Genomic DNA, 25,617 nt, shown 5'->3' with positions numbered 1-25,617 from the left:
AAAAAAGGTGGGGGTAGTCAACACAAAGATAATAGACAAATCTCCAAAATCTTTCTGTATTCTGAAGATGACAATAAATGGTAATACTATAGTAACTTTTCCATTAATAAAAGTTGTGATAGAAAATTAGAAAAATCACGGGCTAAGGAAAACAGTGATATGATACAGGACATCGGAGACTTAAACAGTCTTTATTTTTAACTTAAATGACTTTGTCAAAACCCCCCACAAGGAAAATTAAGGCGCAATATGGCTTGGCTTGCCTAACATACATTGAGTTAATGAACAAACTCAGATATAATAAAATCCAATGAGATTGGGATCAGCCATTATTTCCAAAGAAGAAATAATGCATACTACCTTAAATATTTTTACCTAAACATTTATAGCAAATATACACTCATTTGACATTTTTTCAAAGTAGATCTAAGGCCTTTTCTTTGTGTACAGGTCTCCAGGTTTTCGTCCAATTTCTCTTGACTAGATACCCATAATGCAACCTTCAGTAAAGATTTCCAGTTCTGGTTTCTTTAGCGGAAAAACTTGAACTTAGAAGGTTATCCAATTATCCTAGATTTCTAGGAGCCCTCCCCCCAGTCTTCTGTAGTTGGTCCAAAATTAATTCAACAGCAATTGTTTTGGAGACTCACTTTTATCAAGTCTTTGCAAAACATTTAACTTAGTTTTCAGAGAAACAATGACTGGCTTTCTCTCCACATTTAGATTTCATCAGCAGACATAACATTTAATTAAGTTTTGTAATTTCCCAAATCTGACATTCACAGGTTTTCAAGAAAAGCAAAGCATAACTGACTCCTGGCAAGCAAAGAATTCCACTAGTGGGTCAGAGGTATGGATCCTACGAGGGAGTAAACTATCATCTCTGAGCCACGGTTATCTGCCTCTTTTATACAGAGAATGGAGAATGCTGGGTTATCTGATGTTTTAAGTAAAAGCCAGTTCAGAGTTTCTACTGTATTCGGGTTCTCCGTATTTCACATGTATTTCATAGATGCTATGAAGTCCATAGCAGTATAGGCAAAGAGAATAAACACTGGTATTTAGAGGTAAAAAAAAAAAAAGGGGGGGGGAAATTAACAAGAAATACTCTTTACCAATGTATTCAAGACAGTGATAGTGAAATGTTAATTTATCTTGTGTAGCATTAGCTTTAGTCTTTATGCTTTCCTTACAAGCTGAGTGAATCTTAACACCAGTGAGAAAAGGTAAAACTAAATAGGACATACCTTGATGTAATGTAAACCTGGCAGATTCCTACCTGAAATGTTACACATCCTACAGGAAGATATTTGCGGTCCTCCAGCATGCTCAGATATTCAGCGACAAGTGCTGCTGAGTGGACCAGGCACTGGGCAGCTTCGGCATGGTTGCTTCGTTCCGAGTGTTTGCCCGCCATGTTCTGCAACCAGGTCAGTCGCAGATCTGGAGAGGTCTGGTAGCCCTTGGCAATTCTAATTGGAAGAGAAATTCTTTTCAATGAGCATTTGCTTCCCAAGCTGGAAGGGAGTTTGGACTGCTCGTTCAGTATTTACCTAGAGAGGTTTCTGTCATTGAGCACAACCTATTAAGACAAGTGTTTGAATGGTATGAAAATGTCTCTGAATATGCTTAAAGAAGTAACTGTTGGCCCATGGAATGGTTGATAGCAGTTTTTTGTAGGGGGACTATAAAAAAAAAAAAAAAAAAAACACACACACACAAAAAACATGCCATCAGTAAGGGAAAGCTATGAGAACGTATGTGTTCATTATGGGAATATAAAGAAGTTTTATAGTCAAATAAAGATTTATAAGACAGTTTCATTGCATCATATTTATTTTAAAGAAATATTTGTGTCTTTAAAGAACTCCAAAACTATAAAAAGAGAGGGTCATATGCCAAAGAAAAGTCTCAAGTTTTACTTGCATCTTTCAAGATATAACAGGAATTACAAATTTCTCAAAATGTGCTCTTAGAAATATTACATTATAGGCACAGCCATATTTAAAATCAGGAAACTTAATGTTATGGTAAAATAATACGCTGTATTTTCTTCCTAAAGGATTGATTTTTACCTTTAAAATATGGGTCTTAGGCCTCTGCATGAAGTCTAGGGCACAGGATAGTAAGGTGTAAATATGTGTCATGATTATTTTTAAAAATCCTCTGTTTTTGATAAGTAGCATGGAAAAAGTGCATTTTGACTTTTCAATCTACCATGAGAAAATGACTTAAGTAATTCTGGTATGTTTATTTTTTTTATCTAATGCTTTCTGTATGTTTTACCAATTTATTTTTTTAAGTTTTTACTTAAATTCCAGTTAGCTAACATACAGTGTAATATTCGTTTTAAATGTATAATTTAGTGATTCAATACTTCCATACAACACCCGGTGCTCATCACACAAGTGCCCTCCTTAATCCCCATCACCTATTTCATCCATTCCCCTGCCCCCTCCCCTCTGGTAACCATCAGTTCTCTATAGTTAAGAGTCTGTTTCTTGGTATGTCTCTCTTCCTCTTTTTCCCCTTTGCTCATCTGTTTTGTTTCTTAAATTTCACATATGAGTGAAATAATATGGTATCTGTCTTTCTCTGACTGGCTTATTTCACTTAGCATTATACCCTCTAGCTCGCTCCATGTTGTTGCAAATGGCAAGATTTTATTCTTTTTGATGGCTGAATGATATTCCATTATATATATACCACATCTTATTTATCCATTCATTGGTCGATGGATACTTGGGCTGCTTCCATAATTTGGCTATTGTAGATAATGCTGCTATAAACATCGGGGTGCATGCATCCCTTTGAATTGGTATTTTTGTATTCTTTGGGTAAATACCTAGTTGTGCCATTGCTGGATCATAGGGTACTTCTATTTTTAACTTTTACCAATTTAAACCTATTACACAAGGTACAAACGAATCAAACAAATGATACCTGTACATTAGATCAATCAACATTTCAGGATCCTCCTGGTGTTCCTTCATTTTAACAGTATCAGAAAGGATCATATGGAGATTGAAAACCAAATCTTGAACCTGCAGCAGAGAATTTTATTTAAAAAAAATTCTTTAATTATCATTCATTCACAATCACTAAATTAGTTTGGAAGATATTTCAGATAAACATCTGAAGATTGCAAAACAAATAAAATGACACTGATATAGTTCTAAAGGATATGGATATGCTGGAGTACGGTGAGTGAAGGGTAGTAAACTTTATACTAAATTCCTCAGTGGGCTGTTTTTTTCTGTTTTGTTTTGTTTTGTTTTGTTTCCAGTTCTTCTCTGGAAACAAATAGAACTAGAAGTAGAAATAAAATACAGGGATGGAGAGGATACAAGAAGAGAATACAAAAGGAAATTCTCTCCTAGGTTTCTCTGTTTCTGATTCTCCCAATGGTAGTTTGTAAAAACTTCACTTTTAAGGACAATCACTATTTCATTAATAAGTGGGAATAATATTTCATCATAAAGCTTCCTATCTGTTTATACTGCCTAGCTCTACTATTTGTTCTTTGTTACAAATTCACAGAATTACATATCAAAGATATTAAGCTTTCCAAGAAGGAAGCATGGCTTATTGAAACAAAATGATTCACCCCATCTATGGCACATGATCTATGGATTGAAAGAAAAATACAGATTCCTCCAGTAAAAACCAAAGTTTGAATTAACAATTTGGAAAGTGCCTATTTATCATCCTATTTCAACTAGTGATCTAGAAAGTCACATTTCTGACCTGATCAGGAAATGTCGTTTCCCTCAATTCCAGATCTTCTTCAGCATATGTCAATATAGTCTTTAGAGAACGTCTTAAGAATTCCTCATTAAAATTCTGAGATGTGCCCACCAAGGATGACAGTGACATGGTTACCTGCATTTTAACCCTAGCAAAGTTCTGTAACAGAGAAATTGTCAGGTCAGCACTTAATATAGAAAAACTTAAGAAAAAAGTCTACTTTTTGTACTTGCTAAATGAAAAGGTTAGTAAAAAAAAAAATACCATTCCAAGCAAGATATTTTTTAAAAAGTAATGAAATATGCATATTAAAATCAAATTATTTTAAAACCTTATAATAAGACCCAACACTTAGGATTCTGCCAAGAATAATATGCTACAAAACAGAGTAAAAAAAAAAAAGCCATGTATTAGAATTGAATTAGAAGTTGTACCTAAGACTTTACATTAATCTGTTTTGAGGTATATATTATTAATAATAACACTATGTTTACACATGAGGTTATAGAGCTTGGCCAATATCACACAATTCGTAGTGGGAGATGTCATCTTTAACCTCCAGCCCATTTCATTAGGTCCATTACCATGATGAAAGTAATTTAACACACATCATGCATGAAGTAACTTAAAGCAGAATCTCTGGAGTAATGCTTAGAAGTAGTTTACATTCTTCCTTTTACAGGGTAAATTCATTTCTGTCCCACCATTTCCCCCTATGAAACTACTTTTAAGAGGTTAATCAGGGATAACCTAGTAAAGGCGAAATCCAAGATACCTTCTGATCAATATTCTACCTGACATTTCTGTATATTTAAATGTATTGATTACTTTTTATCCTTGAAAATTTCCTGCCTAACCTTCAGTGGTACCATTTTATCCTGATTTTCCTAAATATATCCACCACTTTTTGGTTGCCCTTCTTAAATACCAGTGTTCCCAAAGATTCTGTCAAGAAACCTCTCCACTTGTCATTCTGAACAGCCTCATCCATTTCTTTGCCTTCAATTGGTATAGATATAATATCTAGGTCTTCCGCTTTTATTTCTCTCTAGAGCGCCAGGCCATAGTATTTTACTAGATGGCTCTATCTGGATCTCATAGGCACCCCAATTTTAACATTTCTAATATACCTTCTTTTCCTATTGATTAAACAAATGGTACTACTATTCTTGTAGTCATTCAGGCCAAAAAAGTACCTAGGAGTCATCCCACTGTCACTCTCCCTTGTCCTTATCCAAACCATAGAGCCAGTCCACACTCCCCCCAATCTGTTCCAGTCTGGTCTTTCTCCATTCCCAAGGCCATTGCTATAGTTTACACCCTTACCATGTCTTACTTGGATTACTGTATTAACTTCTTAATTGATCTTACGGCCTTTTCTCTCATAACCCAGGTTTATTTTCTACATAATATCAGGGAAATTTGTGTAAATTTTTCAAGTCTGAACATACTACTCCTCTCCTTAAAATATTCCAATGGCTGACCGCAGCCTTGAGGATAAAATTCAAGTATATGACTCAGTAAATATATCAAACTATCAGTGGGAATTGAAAGACCAGTACTAAAACAAGTATCTGCCCTAGAGATAGCTTAGTCTAGGCCTTTTCAGTTACAACTTTATCTCTTCCTATTCTCTCTTCCAGCCAGAACCATCACGAAGTGCTAAAAGAGTATCTTTCTCTGTTTGCCTGTTTCCTTCTCTTGACTCCATGCCTTTTTAATTATGCATGTGCCATTTTCTTCACCTACAAAGTGCTATCCACCTATTTATCATTCTGATCAGGCAATTCTTCATCCTTGGTTCAAGCATCTCCTCTTTCTGAAAACCCATCTCTGGGAGCATAAATCATTTTTCTCTGTGCTTACACAGTGCCCTGTGCTTACCTCTCATTATATTAATAACAGCAAACACTTATTCAGCATTTGCTCAGTGCCAGTTACTGTTTTAAGTGTTTTACCTAATATGAATTTATATATCCTCACCACAGAAAGGGTACTTCTTGCTATTATTAGGATGAACATTGGCTGTTCATAGATGAGCACTGTTCATTTCTTCTCCCACTAAATGTTAAGCTACTTAAAAAAAAAAAAAAAAAAAACTGTTCTTTTATTTATGTGTGCCCAATGCCTACTACAGTACCTAGAACACAGTTCAATACTTGGTTCTAATATCTGTCAAATACATAAACTATAAATCACTGCTAGTTTTAAATTACCTATTCCTTATTAGAGGTACTACCTGACACTATGAGGACAAATTACCTATTTTTATCCTATTATATAAAGCTTTCCTAAAACAACAGAAGATGTACCAACAAGATTCCAAGTGTGGTCAAACTTTAGGGACTTTATTTCAAAAGCTAAACAGGATCAATAAAGTAATTGGATCCTTCTGTTCTTGATTAAGAAATGAGGACTTGGCTTCCGGTTAAAAAGGGACAGTGTGAAATAGCAATTTCCTACTTCTCCTGGACTTTATACAAAAATGAAAGACGAATAGGAAAAAATCCACAAACTTTATTTTCATCAAAGGAGGAGTCTGATGTAATCCATGTATTAGAAAAATGCAGAATGGTTGCCAAGACAGGCTAAGATAGGATACAGTTTCAAAAGAAGGCAAGGAGAATCAAAAGGAATGAGATCTTGCCATTTGCAACGACGTGGATGGAACTGGAGGGTATTATGCTGAGCGAAATAAGTCAAACAGAGAAAGACATGTATCATATGACCTCACTGATATGAGGAATTCTTAATCTCAGGAAACAAACTGAGGGTTGCTGGAGTGTGGGGTGGGGTGGGAGGGATGGGGTGACTGGGTGATGGACACTGGGGAGGGTATGTGTTCTGGTAAGCGCTGTGAATTGTGCAAGACTGTTGAATCTTAGATCTGTACCTCTGAAACAAATAATGCAATATATGTTAAGAAAGAAAAAAAGAAGAAAAAGAATGTAGCAGGAGGGGAAGAATGAAGGGGGGGAAATCGGAGGGGGAGAAGAACCATGAGAGACGATGGACTCTGAAAAACAAACTGAGGGTTCTAGAGGGGAGGGGGGTGGGAGGATGGGTTAGCCTGATGATGGGTATTAAGGAGGGCACGTTCTGCATGGAGCACTGGGTGTTATGCACAAACAATGAATCATGGAACACTATATCTAAAACTAATGATGTAATGTATGGGGATTAACATAACAATAAAAAAATTTAAAAAAAAAAAGAAGGCAAGGAGAAGAAAGCAAATAGTGAGGGATGCTAGGGCACAGATTTCAGAAATAATGGGGAAAAATACTTCTTTCAGATAGGAGACTCACTTTGAAGTCATAAAGCTATTTGTCTTGAAAACAAAATGAGCTAAAAATCTGGGAAGACTGGCTAGAAATGGTTTGACCAGAAACTTCAGGAAGTTAGGCAAGGTGTGTTTACAATAGCAAAATCCCATGAGAAACACATTCCTGAAGGAACTTCCCACAAATACCTGGGCCAAGACAATCCAACTCCTTCTACGTTGAGTAATAAAAAAGGGAAGATTAGTGAAACTCACCAGATGAAAAACACTTAATAGAAAAATGTTGTTATGAAACAGATGAAAATTCTAATGAAATATTTTGCCTTAAATTATTAAAATGTATGAACTTTAGAAAGGAAAACAAGGCAGAAATAAACTCAAGGAAAGAGCACAAATCAGAAAGAGAGGACATAAAATAGGAGCTTACATATGAGCTGACACTACTTAAAAAGAAATAGAAAAAAAGATAAAATTGGAAAAAGAAAGAAAGGATGTCATGGAGAGCACATAAGGTATATAGGACAGAGAAATTCTGAGAAAAAGAACCACAATAAATGGAAATTTTAAATGTTAAAAAAGGAAAAGAGAAAATAATGATAGGCAAAAAGTAAAGCAAAACAAAACAAAAAAAGTAAAGGAAAACAGATCCAACATATGTATAATTGGTACCAAGCAGAAAAACCCCAAACCCTGGAAGAAAATATTCAATTTTATATTCAAGAAAACTTTCTGAAATAAACTGAAAGTAGGTAAGATGTGCCTGAGAAAATTAACAAAAATTGGTCAATACCAAGATACATTCTAGAAAAGGTATTTAAGTTTAAAGAGAATCCCTTGAGCAACTGGGAGAGGAAAAGTTATTTAAAAGGGAAGAAAATATCAGCCTATCTTCAGATATCTCTATAACAATATTTAAAGCCAGAAGAAAATGGTATTCAAGTATCTCTTTTTCTTTTTTCTATTAAGTATTCTTTATCTGGTATGTTTTACTGGTCTTTCTCACCCCCCCCCCCCCCCGCCTTTTTTTTTCATTCAAAGTCTGAGGCAAAAAACTTCATAACTATCTTTGCTGTCCTTTAAGTACAGAAAACACTGAACAATCAAGAACTTGGGAAATATTATTCCCATGAACTGTCTTGCATAAACAACTACAGGAGAGTATTTAGCCAAATAAGAGATGATTAAAACAAAACAACAACAAAAAAGTAATAAAAGATACAATAGTTATGAATACCAATTTACCAAATAAGAGGTAGAGGAGAAATAAATAATGCATAGGCTTTAAATCACCTCCTTCAGTCCACCAAGTGGACCAAAATAACAAGGATATAGAAAAATAATGTAATTAATAAGGTATATTTAACTCAGTACTCTGAAATAAAGTAAACTCTTTCTTTTTAAGTGCTTGTATAACATTACACATCCACAGTACAAAAAAGGAGACACAGTATTTAACATTGTATAATCACATTGAAATAAAACCAGAAATTAACATCCAAACTTTAAAACAAAAAGGACTGTCAACTCTTGGGATTAAAAATTCAAACTGAAACTACAAAAAATATCTACAAAACAAGAATACTGAAAACACTATATATCAGAACCAATGAGATACCAAAAACAGTGCTCGAAGGACGAGCTAGGCCTTAAATACTTATATAAGTAAAAATAAATGAACTATACATTCGACTCAAAGTTAGAAAAAAAACACTACGCGTGAATAGATTATCAAACAAAACACTTAAATGAAAACATGGAGTTCTTCAGGCTGGCCCATAATCATAAAATACCAAACCAAGACATTAAAACCTTTCATTTCCTTTATTAGTGTGTTCATTTGCCCTAATGATAGTAATTAAACTTTCCAAAAGCTCGCAATACACTTATATTCCGGGTTGTACTACTACAGGTTATTTGTAGTGTGGGAAGCCAAACTGGAGATCTGGATCTGTAAGAGAGCCACGCGGTAAGAAATACCCAGACAGTGCAGGCTGAGGTACACAGAACGCCGCGCTGCGCACCGACACAGCTAACCAGGCACCTGCAGAGGTTCGAGCCCCACGAGCCGACGGACGAGCACTTACGTTCCCGATCTCGAAGTTCTGCCTCATGAGGAGGTACAGCGAGGCGCCGGCATGGGACCGAATGGGGCCGACGCTGCTGCTGCAGTGCCGCAGGAGGCGCAGGCACAGGTCCGCACACTGCTCCGTTTCTTCCTCAAACAAGAGCTCGGGGAACTGTCCAAAACAACACAGAACAACGATAACAACAAGACAACACCAACACCGAACTTCCGCAGTCAGAGTTCCAGGGGAAGGTTAATAGCGCCCGAACTAGAGAGTTACAGGTATAGCCCAGTCTTTAAAAACGGTGAAGCGCTATTTGCTAATGCTTGATAAGGTGGACCACAGAGCCAGGCGGACTGGGTCTGAATACTGATTAGGTCACTTATTAGCCAGCAGCGCGATACTGGACCAGTTTTCGCAGCCATAAAATGGGCCTAGCAATATCTACAGGGGATTGTAGGACTGAATCTGAGATGAGATACTATGCACAAAACAATTAATATGGTAACCAACATGTAATAATTCTGCAATGATTTTATTATAACCCATTGGTTAAACCTCCACTGACAGCTCTGCGCATTCCATATCATTAGATGACTATGATAAAACAGATACCTTCAAGATTTAAGAATATCCCTACTTCCCGGGGAAAGACAAACACCAGAAATAAATATTTGCAGTAGGTGAACAAACAAAAGTACCTTCTTTTCCATTCATCATGGGGTAAGTTAACGCCAATGGAATGAACTATTTACACCTTAAATAACAAATCAAATTAATAAGGAACAGACAGAATGAGATAAAGAGAAAACAAGGAAAGCCCCATATTTTAAATTAGTTATTAATTTGGGGCCCTTCTCCACAACAAAACTACTGTTTTTTAAAGCCCAAAACTGGTTAAGGGTGATCCAGGTAAGAAAGAAATTACAAAAGGCAAGCAGTAGCGGGACGCCTGGGTGGCTCAGTTGGTTAAGCGACTGCCTTCGGCTCAGGTCATGATCCTGGAGTCCTGGGATCGAGTCCCGCATTGGGCTCCCTGCTGAGCAGGGAGTCTGCTTCTCCCTCTGACCCTCCCCTCTCTCATGTGCGCGCTCTCTCTCATTCATTATCTCTCTCTCAAATAAATAAAATCTTAAAAAAAAAAAAAAAGGGCAAGCAGTAGAAAAGAGGCAAAGAAGAATCGTGGGTCTCAGGCTATTATTAAAATGTTAACTATAAATATATTAACCAACGACTGTGTTAGATGATCTTACACAACATAAAGAGAGAAAGCAAAGTCTGGGGGGCGCCTGGGTGGCTCAGATGGTTAAGCGTCTGCCTTCGGCTCAGGTCATGATCCCAGCGTCCTGGGATCGAGCCCCGCATCGCTTCTCCCTCTCCCTCTGCCTCTCTCCCTGCTTATGCTCTCTCTCTCTCTGTATCTCTGTGTCTCAAATGAATAAATAAAATCTTTAAAAAAAAAAAAGAAAGCAAAGTCTGGTAAGACTGCATGTTCAAAAATGACCTACCTTTGAAACCAGGGCTCTCTGTGTAGCAAAACAGTGTTGTAGATAAACTGCACTTTGGTTACAGGCCATGCTATGCAGTAGGACTTTCAGTACCCCACCAAGGATGCTCTCTTTGGATTCTGTTACAGAAACTGTCTGCAATTTAAAAACAGATTTAAAAAATGGAGATGTACCTGCAATTTTGTTAGGGAGACAGAATATAAGAAAACAGTTTTTAAAAAATAGAAAAGGACAACATAAGATCTAGGAGGATGTCAGGGAAAAGAAGCTGAGCAGGATTTGAATAAGGGAAGAACAGGGGGAAAAAGAACGAACAGGGGGCGCCTGGGTGGCTTAGTCATTAATCGTCTGCCTTCTGCTCAGGTCATGATCCCAGGGTCCTGGGATCGAGCCCTGCATCCAGCTCCCCGCTCCGCGGGAAGCCTGTTCTCCTTCTCCCACTCCCCCTGCTTGTGTTCCCTCTCTCGCTGTGTCTCTCTCTGTCAAAAAAATAAATAAATAAAATCTTTAAAAAAAAAAAAAAAAAAGAATGAATAGGATTTAAGTGAGAAAAAAAGAAAGAAAAATTTTTATGAACTACCGATATTTCAATGTAATTGTATGGCTCAATAAATACTTTTTGCACAATCCCAATTTACCAAGTCTATACTTGAAATTCCTCGTTTGTGTCTTACCTGGACAACAATCTCTAATGTATCCAAAATGATTAGGTTTGCTTCAGTAGCCAGATTTCCATCAATCAGTGCTTCATGCTCAATCTCTGCTCTTGATCTAATATAAAATATTATAAGAAAGTACATTTACATAGAACCACTATGCAAAGAAGACTTAAGTCTTAAGATTCATAGAAAAAAACTTGGAACCATTTTTCAATATTTGCCTGAAAGAAAAATTGTAAGAGAATAGAAAGACAATATTTTACACAATAAGAAGTGTTTTCTTTTACCCTGCATTTTGTCAACCATGTCAGTACATATTTTCTCACCCCATTACAGTCCCACAATACCAATGAAAGCATAAATGTTTAGCTTTCAGAGATGTAGCAAACACAGGACACGGTTTTATTCTGAACGGCACGGACACTAGGTGGTGCTATGTGGGCTTGGATGTAGGGTTGCTTCATGTAAAGCAACACTCAAAATGTTTAGTACTCATCTTACCAATTCAAGGATTTTCAATTTATTTAAGATGAAAGTACTTATTTTTTTCTAAATTATCATCTAAATTCTCAATGTTTTCTATCAGAAATACTCTTGAACTTCCCAGCCACCAGAAATGTCAGAAATAAATTTCTGTTGTTTATAAGCAATGCAGTGTGTCCTATTTTGTTACAGCAGCCTGCAGAGACTAAGACAGTTTCTTGTAATCCAAACACTCATCTATATGGAACTGAGTCTGCGACTTGCTCTCTGCTGGCTTGCACAAGACAGTCCTTCCTAGGGTTTATGATGCTACTGTCTGTGAGCTAATATTTCCGCAAGTTTATCTGTGAAAATCCTCCAAAGCCTGGTCTCAAGATAGTTCCTAAGTAGGGTGACCAAGCATCCTGGTTTGCTTTAGGATTGGACTGTGGGATTCCCTGGGATATGAACGTGGGTATACTTGGCAAACATGAATGAGTTGGTCACCATATTCTCAGAATTTATTGGGCCAGTCAACCTACTTGAGGGCTAACTTGTAATTACAAATTCTCAAGAGAAAAATTTTAGACCCTTGACTCAATGCCACATTTCAAGCCAACGAATTTTACCCGAGGTCACCTAGGCAGTGAGAAGGGTTTACTTCTAGTTTCCCCTACACCGATGGTACAGCCCTTTAAGATCCCAGAATCAGTGAAGTACATTTTTGGTTGTTTTTGGCAGTAGGGTCATGCAGTGTACCTATTTACCTCATGCTAAAACCAGAAGACCTGAAGTATTTTGTCTTTCTTTAATTGTATTTTAAGCTCCAAGAGGGCAAAGATTAGCTTTCTAACTGTTGGTGACCTGGAAATATTTAGTTCACTGTGACTCCCAAAATACATTAAAAAATTATCACAGAATAATTCGAAGGCGGATATTTAGACACATTTGTTGGAAACAAAATGGGTAACATTTTGCTTTACTATACCACATGAAAAAGTCTTCCCCCAAATCTTTTTTAATCTAAAATTTAAAAACTAAATATAAGTATTTTGTTGTCTAAGATTTGAATACCTAATATATAAAAAACAACACTAAAATTAGTGATTTTCATCCTGCATTTGAAATCCAACAAGCCCATCAGTAACATAAAATAGAAGGTTATATTACTTGTCAAGCTTCTCAGTGTTTTGACGCCAGTGAGTCATATCCTTTCTCCACCTCAGATTTTCTTGACTTCCAAAGGCACTTCCAGATGGGCTTCTCTCTGTCAAATAAATTTCAAAACCATTTTTAAAATGTTATATATTTGGACCACCTATAAGTATATTTGCAACTTATAAGAAATACTGCACAATGCTAACTTTATATATAGTCATTTTATCTTCAGCACAAGTGGAAAAAACTAACAATAGTACTTTTTATTAAAATTAAAAAAAAAAGTTATAGAAGAAATACATTTGTTACATGTAATATTAAAAAACAAGCTCCCTTTTATATACGCAAACTTTCTTAACACAGATTTTCTCAAAACCTAAACCATGACTTATAAGGCCCCACGTGGTAAGATCTTACTTCCAACCACTCTCCTTCCTGCTTACACCACCACAGTCATTCTGTGTGTTCTCTGTATATACAGTCTCCCTCTACATGCTCCTGATTGAGGACCTCCACAATAGTTATTGTTCCTCTTATGTGATTGTTCTTCCCACAAATTTTCACTGGCCAGTCATTCATAATCTCCACAGAAAGGTCTTCCCCAACTCTCCAACACATTTTTTTCTTTTTTAAAAGATTTTATTCATTTAAGAGGGAGAGAAAGAGCACGAGCAGGGAGGAGGGGCAGAAAGAGAGAGGGAGAAGCAGGATCCCCATTGAGAAGGGAGCCGGACGAGGTGGGGCGGGCCCCAATCCCAGGACCCCAAGATCATGACCTGAGCCGAAGGCAGACGCTGAACTGACTGAGCCACCCACGTGTCCCTCTCCAACACTTTCTTTCCTCTTAATTGGCTGTATTTCTCTCCATTAGCACTTACGATCACAAGAATTTAAGCTACTTAAGTAAGAATGGAGATTATGCCTATTTTGTTCACCCTTTTATGTTCAGGGTTGACAATGTGTCTGGCAATACTGAGAGCTCAACAAGTTTTTGTTTAATATATAAACAAAATAGAAGGATTCCTAAAGTAATTACTTCCTTTGGTCCACAGAAGGCAGGATAGGAGAAAGATGGGGGCTTTGTCCCAAAGTTTCTGGGATGGAAAGCAGACTGAATGCTGGGGGCTCCTGTAAGGGGTAGCAGCAACAGAACTGGTTCATACAAATTCAGCAGAAACGAAGAAGGCATTTAGAATTGTGGAGAGATACACACCTAAATGATGGAATCAGCCATGATTTCAGACCTTCAGCTAGAAAACTAACGCTCCTTTTTGAAAAACCCAAGACTTAAAATTGGTTAGGAGGATAGAAAAAAAAAAAAAAAGTAAAAATTCAGAGTTCAAATAGAAATTTTAAAAATAATGAGACAAATCTGTCACACAATAAAGGACATGTCTGGGGTATTTCTTCCACTTTCTCTCCCTTCCCTTATCTCCCTTTTTTTTTTTATTGTGAAATCTCTATCTTCAAAATATTTTGTAAAATAAAACAAAAAAACATATGCCTATCTTTACACAGTTAACAAAACTGATATCTGGGATCTATTTACATTTTCATCATTAACTTTTTTATCCCCATGAAACTGTCTCTCATCTCTTAGCTAAGAATGTCTATCATTAGGTGATGTAACTTGTATGTCCAAACATAAATAAGAATCGCAAAGGCTTAATTTTTCTAAGAACTTTAATTAAAAAAAAAAAATCAGATTGGGGCACCTGGGTGGCTCAGTCATTAAGTGTCTGCCTTCGGCTCAGGTCATGATCCCAGGGTCCTGGGATTGAGCCCCACATCGGGCTCCCTGCTCCGCAGGAAGCCTGTTTCTCCCTCTCTCATTCCCCCTGCTTGTGTTCCCTCTCTGTGTCTCTTTCTGTCAAATAAATAAATAAAATCTTTAAAAAAAATAAGATTAATTGACATATAACATTATTTTAGTTTCAGGTGCATAATATGATTCAATATATGTATACATTATGAAATGATCACTACTATAAATCTAGTTAACATCCATCACCACCCATAATTTCTTATGATGAGACCTTAAGACATACTCTTAGTAACTTTCAAACATACCATGCAGTATTAACTGTAGGCACCATGCTGTACATTACATCCCTAGTACTTAATGTGTTTTATAACCAGAAGTCTATACTGCTTGACCTCCTCCATCCACTCTGCCCATCCCTCACCCCACACCCAGGGCAACCGCCTATCCATTCTCTGTATCTATGAATTTATTCATTTACTTATTTTAGATTCCACATAGAGAACTTCAATTCTTATATTCAAAGATAGCTGTCCTAAGGCCACAGGCTTAAAAATGTAACATACACTTAACAGTTCCACTCTCTCTGACATTAAACCTTAGAAAGAGCTGTGGTATAATATAGAGAACTACACTGGAAGTCAAAAGAGCCTGGTTCTGTCACATAGTTTATGATCTTAGGCAAGTTATTTACCTCTGATGAGTTTCATTTTCTTTTTTTTTTTTAAAGATTTTATTTATTTATTTGTCAGAGAGAGAGACAGAACACAAGCAGGGCGAGAGGCAGGCAGAGGGAGAAGCAGGCTCCCCGCCGAGCAAGGAGCCCGATGTGGGACTCAATCCCAGGTCCCTGGGATCATGACCTGAGCCGAAGGCAGCCGCTCAACCGACTGAGCCACCCAGGCGTCCTGAGTTTCATTTTCTTTAACTTAAAGGTAGGGATAATCACTCATTGATTTTGGTGATAATTAAATGACCTAAATAAAAGTTCATTTTCATATTTTAGAGGGTTGTTGTATGTAATAAAGGAGTTAAAAGAAAATCTGTTAAGTACACTGTAGACTGTATATAAACTGAAAGTGAAAAAAAAAGGGTTCTCTTAATTCCAAAGGCAAAGGTTTTGTATTCTTATGAAATTCCAAATATACTGGATAGCATATAAAAGATATTTAAGTTTACATAGATAAATGATGTCTACGTGTTTATGTGTTTATGGCCTATCAGAAAACATTAAAAATATTCACGTAAATGTGCATAATATATTGAACTATTAGCATGTGTCATATACACAGATGTCTAAACCATGTCCCTGACCTTAAGGAGCTCTCAGCAACACTATTATTTGTCACTTTAGAATTTAGGAAATGTTTACACACACAGTCACTACAAAGATGATAAGATCAGTTAAACTACCTTCTAAGTTCTCAAAACAATCACAAGTGGATGAGGAAAAGGAAAGTGAGATTAAGTGGTTTGGCCAAGGTTATATGGCTAATGGATAGCAGTACTTGGGATTAGAAACAGGCCTCAAATGCTATTAACCTGTTTCTCTCCCTGATATTTGAGTCTGACGGACAATATATTTCCCTTAAATGCTGGGTATTTTAATTTATTGTGCCAAACAGGAAATTTTTAAGAGTAAAAAGTGATGCTATGTAGGAAGTATGACACTAAGACTGAACCATAATGTCAAGTACGGACTTTGGGTGATAATGATGTGTCAGTGCTGGTTCAGTACCAAGTCTAACAAGTCATCAGTCTAACAAGTCATCACTCTGGCGGGGGATGTCGACAGCGGGGAAGGCAATGCATGTGTGTTAGGGAGTAGACGGGAAATCTCTGTACTGTTAGCTCAGTTTTGCTGTGAACCTAAAATTGCTTTTAAAAAGTCTTAAAGGGCGGGGGGATGCTATTAATAATCACACAAGGGCAACAGTAATAAACCGGGACTCTCCAGAACAAATCAGGAAATATGTTCACCCTGTTTAGAACTCTAATTTGAATTCCTACAGAGAAGTGGTTACTCAAGTAAATTCACTGTTTCATTCAAAACACTTTTTAAGGGGCGCCTGGGTGGCTCAGTCAGTTAAGCATCTGACTCCTGATTTCAGCTCAGGTGACGATCTCACGGTTGTGAGATCAAGCCCTGCGTCAGGCTCCATGCGTGGACCCTGCTTAAGATTCTGTCCTCCCTCTGCTCCTCACCCCCCTTCCTTTCTAAAACAAACAAAAAATGAAAAACACTTAAAAGAGTGTAGAATCTTTGAAGACTTGCAACAATGATCACTATAATATATAGTTCAAGGAAATTGAAAAAATTCTCACCAGAAGGAGAAGATATTGTGTACGTACCAAGCTGTCCTCGGCTTCGGCGCACCATTTCTTGCCTAGCACCTATGCTCCCAAGAATAGCTTCTTCAAGCTTTGCTCTCATGTCTTTTGATTTCTTAAAGGTCAAACTATTCATTCTTTCAAACACTTTCTTTCCCTAAAATTTAAACATTAGAAAAGAAGAGACATTGAGGAACTTTTGTTCTTCCTTTTCCACATGATGTTTGCTTTCTCATTCTTCTCTGCAATGGCATAGCGATCACTTACTTTGTATTCAAAGCAAGATACACAGAGATAAAGCAAATCTAGTAGCCGGTTTAGCTGTAGGACTGAGAGATCTGTAAACCACTTTTGTAGAACCGTCTCATCTGCATTCTTGAGAACCCAAAGTAGACAAATCAAAAGGCTCCGACTGGATTCTGCTGAAAAGGTAGTGTGTTGCCTGCCACTCTGAAAATAAAGAATAGTAGAATGAGACAGACTGATCAATGGCCATTTCTTTTGGGGGGTTGTTAGGTGTTTTCTTCTAAATACAATAAAACAAAAATTGCTTAAAAAAGCAAATATTTATAAAGAACCATTTGAAGAGGCATCTGGGTGCCTCAGTCGGTTAAGCGTCTGCCTTTGGTTTGGGTCATGATCTCAGGGTCCTGGGATCAACAACTGCCTCAGGCTCCCTGCTCAGTGGGGAGCCTGCTTCTCCTTCTCCCTCTGCCCCTCCCCCCCCACTTGTGAGAACAGGCTCTCTCTTTCTCTCCCTTTCTCTCTCTCTGATAAATAAAATCTTTAAAAAAAGCCCCACCATTTGATTTAGACAATACCTGAATAAGTCACAGAGAACTTTAAACTTAAGGTCCTGAATTTTAATAAACTTTTCCCGGGATTGAAAGATTGTTTTAATTTATGGTAGTGCTTCCAGCAGACAACAAATAAACATCAAGGGACAAAGCTAAAAGATCCTACTATTAAAACTAATGTATCTATTTTCATCATGTCTGATGTAATATGGTAAAAGGAAAAAAGCACTCAGTAAAAGTGATATAAGAATAGAAAGTAATAAAAACTGTTGATCAGGTTTAGAGAACCACAGTTTCCTCTCAAGGGCCACCTTGTAAGGTGAAGGTGCTATTTTCAGTCTTCAGTCTGCAATTGTATATAGTATGTGAAACATAAACGAAAAACTAAGAATAAAAACTTGTCTACAATACCATTTATTCCGTATTTATTCTGCTCCAGTCATCATGCTAAGCTCTTTCCATACGTTATTTCATTCAGTCCTCCAACAATATTACCAAGGGAGTTGTATCATCTCAGTTTTACAGACAAGAATACAGGATGACAATAACAATGATGACAAAACATAACAAAATTTGAAATGTGCCAGACACTATGCCAATCATTTTTTCATATTTAATGCTCACAATGATTTTATGAGATGGTACTGACTATGGTTATTTCTAGTTTACAGGTAAGGAAATGAAAAGCTAGAAAGTAAGCCAGAATTTTAGTCCAGGTTAACCAGACACCAAATCTTATATTCTTCTATATTTGTCTATTATACTACATTCTAATATTTGGTGAAGTAAATATACTAAATAATAATAAGAAAGCAGTGGAAGGGATGTTGAGAGAAAAAGAAAAAGGAAGTACTTAACCACTGGTGTCATGATCTCAACTACTACCCTAATCCCTCTGCTGTCCGGGATGAGGAAAATGATGGCAGCTGACTCTTGCATGACGCTTACTCTGTGCTCTTCACTGTACTGAAAACTTTATGCATATGAGCTTATGTATTCCTCGCACCCATCCAAAGAGATAAATATTGTTACTTAAACCATCTTATAGACAAGAAAACCAAAACACCAAGAAGTATTTTGTACAGGTATTTTGCAGTAAATAGTGGGACCAAGATTCAAATGCAGAAAGTATGGCTCTATAGAGAGATCAAGCACTTTTCTATGTTCACTACCTCTCATGGATGCATGCACATGTAAGTGAGTTCACCTACATAAATTCACTTAGCCAAATTATACAATAACCGAATTAAGAACCCAATGGATTGGTTTAATGTAATATTAGATACAGCTAAGGAGAGAACTAATAAACTGGAAGATAGATCAAAAGAAACAACCCAGCATGAAGCACAGGTCAACAAAAAGAGGGGCTATACAAAACAAGAGCAGAGACACAGAGGATGAGATAAAGAGGACTAACGTATGTTGAATTGGAATGCAAAAAGAGGAGAGACAGAATGGAGAAGAGGACATATTTGGGCATATAATAATTGAGAATTTCATAGAACTGAAGAAAGATGCTGAACCACTGATTTAAGAAGTCCAAAAAATACCAAGCAGGATAATATTCAAAGCTAGATGGAACAGAGTGAAACCACAGAAGACCAATTCTAGGGAGAACATCATAAAGAAGAGGGGGAAAAAATCAGCAATGGAAATGAGAACACAGTAGAGACAATGCCCTTCGCATGCTGGAAGAAAACAGGAAACTCAGATGCTATTTCAAAAAAACAAAAACAAAAACTTTAAGAATGAAGGTCACACATTTTTCAAGGAAACACAGAGCTCATCACCATAGCACAGAAAATTCTAAAGGATATATTTCAAAAAGAAGAAAAATATTTCTAATGAAAGGTTACAAATTTGGGAAAAGAGCAAATACAGTGGTGAACACATGGACAAATCTAAATGATAATTAAATTTCTATAGCCATAAAAGTAGTAACAATGTTTTTTGAGGTTTAATGATATATACAATTAAAAATGCCTGAAAATAGCATTTAAGTAGGGAGAAAGGTAAATAAATCGGCAACCTGTTCTGAGAGCTTCTATTAACCAATGTGAAGGTAAAGGTAATGATTAAATTAGAGTGGACTTTAATTCAAAGAAGTATACTGTGATTTGTAATACAATCACAAAAAGAATACAAACAGAATGTTTAACTTCCAAACTAGTAGAAAGGAAAAAGTAAAATGAGGAAAAAATGGAAGGAGAAAAAAAAAATACAAGACAATAAAGGAGACAAAAGAGACAGAAGGGATGGGACAATTAAAATTAAAAATGTTAAGTACATTAAATTACATTAAATTTAGTTATACTAAATTAAATGGATTTTAAAAAACTCTAGTGAGACAAAAATAAACAGATTTTAAAAATTTAAAACAAAATCTAACTACATGCTACTTATAAAAGACATCCAAAACATAAGTTTCAAACATTTAAAACATAAGGAAAAAATGTTGAGAGTAAAGGGTGGAAAAACTCGTATCTCAGAAGAAACCTAGCATAACTATACTAATATACAAAAGTAGACTTGAAGGCAAAAAAAAAAAAAAAAAAAGTACTATAGTTCATGTTGATAAAAGATGCAATCCATCAAAAAATGTAATTTAAAATTAGACAGTTCATAATAAGACCTCAAAGGAAACTAAACCTGACAAAATGACAAGTTATTAAAAAAACCATGATTGTAGTAGGGTATTAGAAGAAGCAGACAGAATTCAGTAAAAAGAAAAAAAGGTTTAAACAATAAGATTAATAAATTTGAAATAACAGGTATAATGGACAAATATAGGACAATGAAGAATATGCATTTTCAAATACACGAGCTGTTTGCAAAAACTGACTATATACAAGACCATAAAACCAGTTACTACAAATATAACTGAAATTACACAAAGTTCTCTGATTATAAAATCAGGCCAAAATCAGAAACATGGGGATTATGAAAAATTTTCCTATGACTACATACACACACACACACACAAATAAATAAATAAATATGGGGCTGCAGAGGGAGAGATCAAATCTTAAGCAGGCTCTATATTCTGCCACCACGGGAGTCTAATGCGGGGTTCGATCTCACAACCCTGAGATCATGACCTGAGCTAAAATCAAAAGTTGGATGCTTATCTGACTGAGCCACCCAGGTGCCCCACCCTATGACTAGAACTTTTTTTAAATTTTTTATTTAAATTCAACTTAGTTAACATATATTGCATTATTAGTTTCAGGGGTAGAATTTAGTGATTCATCAGTTGCATACAACACCCAGTGCTCATTTTATCAAGTGTCCTCCTTAATGGACATCACCTAATTACCCCATCCTCCCACCTACCTCCCCTCCAGTAACCCTCAGTTTTTTCCTATTGTTAAGAGTTTCTTATGGTTTTCCTCCCTCTCTGTTTTCATCTTATTTTATTTTTCCCCTCCCTTCCCCTATGTTCATCTGTTTTTGTTTCTTAAATTCCACATGACTGAAATCATGTATTTGTTTTTCTCTGACTCATTTTGCTTAGCATAAAACTCTCTAGTTCCATCCATTCATTGCAAATGGCAAGATTTTATTCTTTTTGATGATTGAGTAATATTCCTCTGAGTGTGTGTGTGTGTGTGTGTGTGTGTGTGTACAACTTCTTTATCCATTCATCTGTCGATGGACATCTGGGCTCTTTCCATAGTTTGGCTATTGTGGACACTGCTACTATAAACATTGGGGGGCATGTGCCCCTTCAAATCACTATGTTTGTATCCTCTGGATAAATACCTAGTAGTGCAATTGGTGGGTTGTAGGTAGCTCTATTTTTAACTTTTTGAGGAACCTCCATGTTTTCCAGAGTGGCTGCACCAGCTTGCATTACCACCAACAGTGTAAGAGGGTTCCCCTTTCTCTGCAACCTCACCAACATCAATTTGTTTCCTAACTTGTTAATTTTAGCCATTCTGACCAGTGTGAGGTGGTATCTTATTGTGGTTTTGATTTGTATTTCTCTGATGCCGAGTGATATTGAGCATTTTTTCATGTGTCTGTTGGCCACTTGTAGGTCTTCTTTGGAGAAATGTCTGTTCATGTATGACTAGATATTTTAAAACAAAAACTTAACTTACAGCCTAAAATTCTAAAAAAAATCATAATGCAATTTAGATATATTTTTGAACTGAATAATAAAAATGCTACATATAAACTGTGGCATGTAACTAAAACAATAATTAAAGGAAAATGTACAGGCTTATAATATGTACCAAAGAAGAAATGATGAAAATTAGTGAGTTAAGCAGCCATCTCAAGAAGTTAGAAAAAGAACAATATAAATCCGAAGAAAATAGAAGACAGTAAATAAAGAAGATAAACATTCAAAAGTGAGGATCAACAGGCCCCCAAACTGGTTTTTATAAAGACTAAAGATATACACAAATTTCTGTTGAGACTGATGTAAGACAAAGGGTACAAAAAGCCAGTCACAGAAATGAAACCACTTATCTCTACTACAGATGGCATAGACTTTAAAAAGATTACAGAAGGGCGCCTGGGTGGCTCAGTTGGTTAAGCGACTGCCTTAGGCTCAGGTCATGATCCTGGAGTCCCTGGATCGAGTCCCACATCGGGCTCCCTGCTCGGCAGGGAGCCTGCTTCTCCCTCTGACCCTCCCCCTCTCATGTGTTCTCTCTCTCTCATTCTCTCTGTCTCAAATAAATAAATAAAATCTTTAAAAAAAAAAAAAAAAAAAAAGATTACAGAAGATAGCTGAACTTTGTATGCCAATAAATTTTAATTTCTACTAGAGTAAAATTTACAAAAATCAGTGTAAAAGGAAATAGAAAACTTGAACAGTCTTATAGTCATTAAAGAAATTAAATCAGTAATTTTTAAACTTTCAAAAAAGAAAACTACAAGTACAGATGGCATCACCCACAGGTTCTCCAAATATTCCAGGAAGAAATAACTCCAATTTTAAACAAGTCCTCACGGAGAACAGAATAAAAGGGTAAACTCCCTTTTAAATTTAAATTGGCTGACCTAACCCTGATTCCAAAACCTGTAAAGAACATTATGAGAAAAATATTACAAACAATTTTACCTACAAGCACAAATACACAAATCTTAAATTACAGCACACAAAATCCATTAATATACAATCATGGAAAAAAATCAGTTTAATTTGGCAATTGAAGGTAGATTTAACATTAGAAAATCAATTGAAAGAGGTCACAGTAAAAGATTTAAAAGCAAAATAACATGAGCGTCTCAATGGATTCAAAGGAAGCATAATAAAATTCACCTACTCATAATTAAAAAATAAAACTCTTAGCAAATCAGGAACAGAAAGAAGACTTCCATATTGTAACAAAGGAGAGTTTAAAAAAAAACCCCAAACCAAAAAATCCCCCCAAAACTATACCACATATGTGTAAGAATGAAATGTTGCAAGTTTCCCCCATTAAGGATGCCAACTATTGCCACTTGTATTTAACAACTGTACTGGAGGTTCTAGCCAGGAAAACAAGTTATGAAAAAAACTTGAAAGTAAGGAACAAACTGCCATTATTCACAGATGATAGGATTGTGTATGTAGAAAAAAAATCTATACCTATGTTATTAGTTTGGCAATTCTGCTGGAAATAAGCATCACTGTATAAAATTAATTCTATTCCCACATAAAATTAATCAACAGTTGGAAAAAAGAATTTTCAAAAAAGATGACATTTATAAGATTATATATAATTGTATGTATTACTTAAATTTTATAATATTATAAAAATAAAAAATATCAAGGACCAAAACCACATCTATAAAAGATGTACCAGGCTTCTTTAGTGAAAACCATAGGGGCTTCTGAGTGGCTCAGATGGATAAGCGTCTGCCGTAGGCTCAGGTTGTGATCTCCAGGTCTTGGGATTGAGCCCCACATCAGGCTCCCTGCTCAGTGGGGAGTCTGCTTCTCCCTCTCCCTCTGCCTCTCTCCCTGCTTGTGATCTGTCTCTCTCTCTCTCAAATGAATAAAGTATTTCTAAAAAACGAAACCTATAAAAGTTTATATATTCATAGATGTTAAAGAAGACCTAAATAATAGGGAGATCTAACATGTTCAAGGATTAAGAGATTTAATATCAATTTTCACCAAAACTGATCCATAGACTCATTATAATCTCAACCAAAATCCCCACAGGTTCATTGGTTTTTGTTTCTTTACTTTAGTGGAACAGCATAAGCTGATTCTAAAATTTATGTAGAAAGACAAATTTTTTTTATATGCATGAGGACTTTTTCTACATGATAGACCATACTGAGGTAGGACTCTAGAGGAGTAGGCCAAATAATCTTTTAATAAACGGTGCTGTGATAATTCGGTATAAGTGAATGAATGAATGAATGAACGAACAAACCTGAATCCCCAGATTCTACTGTTCATAAAAAATTCCAGGTAGATTTTAGGATTAAATATAAAAGAACAAAAAAGCATTTAAAAAATAACACAGGAAATATTTTCAAAATCTTGGAATAGGGAAAAAAATTTTAAAGATACAAAAAACACTAGCTGTAAAGGAAAAGACTGACAAATTTAAGTGTTTTAAATAAGACACTCTAATCACCAAATTCACCATTAAGTATGTGATAAAGGCAAGTCACACACACACACACAAAAGAAATATTTGAACCACTTATAACTGACAAAGGGCCTGATCCAGAAATAAACTCATACAAATCATAAACAAAGGCAGACAACCAAATGGCAAATGGGAAAAACTCTAGAACCTCAAAAGAGAAAATTCAAATGGCCAACATGTATATGAAGAAGTGCATAACCTCATAAGGCATCAGGAAAACGAAAACTGAAATGAGATACAACTATAAATTACCAGATTGACAAAAATTTTCAAGTCTGAAAAATCTAAATGCTGATGAACATGTGAAAGAATGGGAACTCTCATACTGTAGGTAAAGTATAAATTGAGACAAACCCTTTGGAAAAATACCCAGGTATATCTGGTATAAAGATACATACATATTCTATAACCCAGCAAATTCTACTCCTAGAAAATAACCTAAATAAAAGTGTATATACACACACACATACACACACACCATACATGTAAAGAAATCTATAGGATTACTATTTGAAATAACCAAAGACCAGAAGCCATTTATGCATCTAAGACAAGAAGAGGTAAATAAATTAATCTATAGACAGACAATTTAAAGACATACAGAAATGAAAATCAGTAAATTATAGCTACATTTTATAACATGGATGAAAATTAAAAATATAACAAAACTAAATTACAGTGTTTAGGGGTGCAAAGTTGAATGATAAAACTATAAGCAAAATTAAGCAATTACTTCATTAGTCAGGATAGAGGGCAGCTTGGTGAATAGCTGTGGTGGGGAAGAGCATGCTAGAGATTTCTGAAAGGCAGCCAACATTCTATATTTTGTCCTGAGTGGTGGTTCCAAAGGTGTTCATTTTACAATATTTTATAAATTTGTACATTTATGTTTCATGTACTTTTTAATATGTAGTATATTTCACATAAGAGAAGTTTTAAAAAATGAAAAGGAAGGTCAACAAAATTGACCACAGTGGTCATTTTGGGCGGAGACAGGGACTGAACTGAGGGCAGACTGGGAACTTTCAAGGAATTTGCAATGTTCTATTTCTGAAGCTGGGTGGGGGGTACACTATTGTTTCTTCTATTATGATACCTTAATTGTTCATGTACTTTTGATATTATACATATAAAATATATAAAGTACAAGTGATAAAAGAAAATTGATAAATTGGAATTCAGCAAAGTTAAAAACTTGTGCACTTCAAAAGACACCATCAAGAAAGCAAAAAGATAATACAC

At 35.8% G+C, this 25,617-nt stretch overlaps 1 protein-coding gene across 17 annotated transcripts in view; it reads right to left on the bottom strand.

The window, feature by feature from the left end:
* DOCK7 (dedicator of cytokinesis 7) overlaps window positions 1-25,617 on the bottom strand; it is a 215,382-nt gene that overhangs the window by 27,292 nt on the left and 162,473 nt on the right. For 8 of the 17 annotated variants that reach the window (XM_032427391.1, XM_032427399.1, XM_032427424.1 and 5 more), the window contains 9 exons: window positions 17,244-17,426; window positions 16,971-17,133; window positions 12,896-12,992; window positions 11,279-11,375; window positions 10,605-10,739; window positions 9,115-9,267; window positions 3,748-3,906; window positions 2,944-3,044; window positions 1,280-1,472 (listed from right to left, as the gene is read on the bottom strand). In XM_032427391.1, coding sequence (XP_032283282.1) covers window positions 1,280-1,472; window positions 2,944-3,044; window positions 3,748-3,906; window positions 9,115-9,267; window positions 10,605-10,739; window positions 11,279-11,375; window positions 12,896-12,992; window positions 16,971-17,133; window positions 17,244-17,426 — 1,281 coding nt within the window. Of the gene's footprint in view, window positions 1-1,279; window positions 1,473-2,943; window positions 3,045-3,747; window positions 3,907-9,114; window positions 9,854-10,604; window positions 10,740-11,278; window positions 11,376-12,895; window positions 12,993-16,970; window positions 17,134-17,243; window positions 17,427-25,617 lie in introns of those variants that run through there. The other 9 variants (XM_032427407.1, XM_032427415.1, XM_032427428.1 and 6 more) reach the window with 3 other exon arrangements.

Source organism: Phoca vitulina, unplaced genomic scaffold (assembly GCF_004348235.1).
Source record: "Phoca vitulina isolate PV1807 unplaced genomic scaffold, GSC_HSeal_1.0 scaffold2, whole genome shotgun sequence".
NCBI classification, from domain to species: domain Eukaryota; kingdom Metazoa; phylum Chordata; class Mammalia; order Carnivora; family Phocidae; genus Phoca; species Phoca vitulina.
The sequence above is the reverse complement of the archived record's forward strand: the minus strand, read 5'-3'. Positions and strand labels throughout refer to the sequence as shown.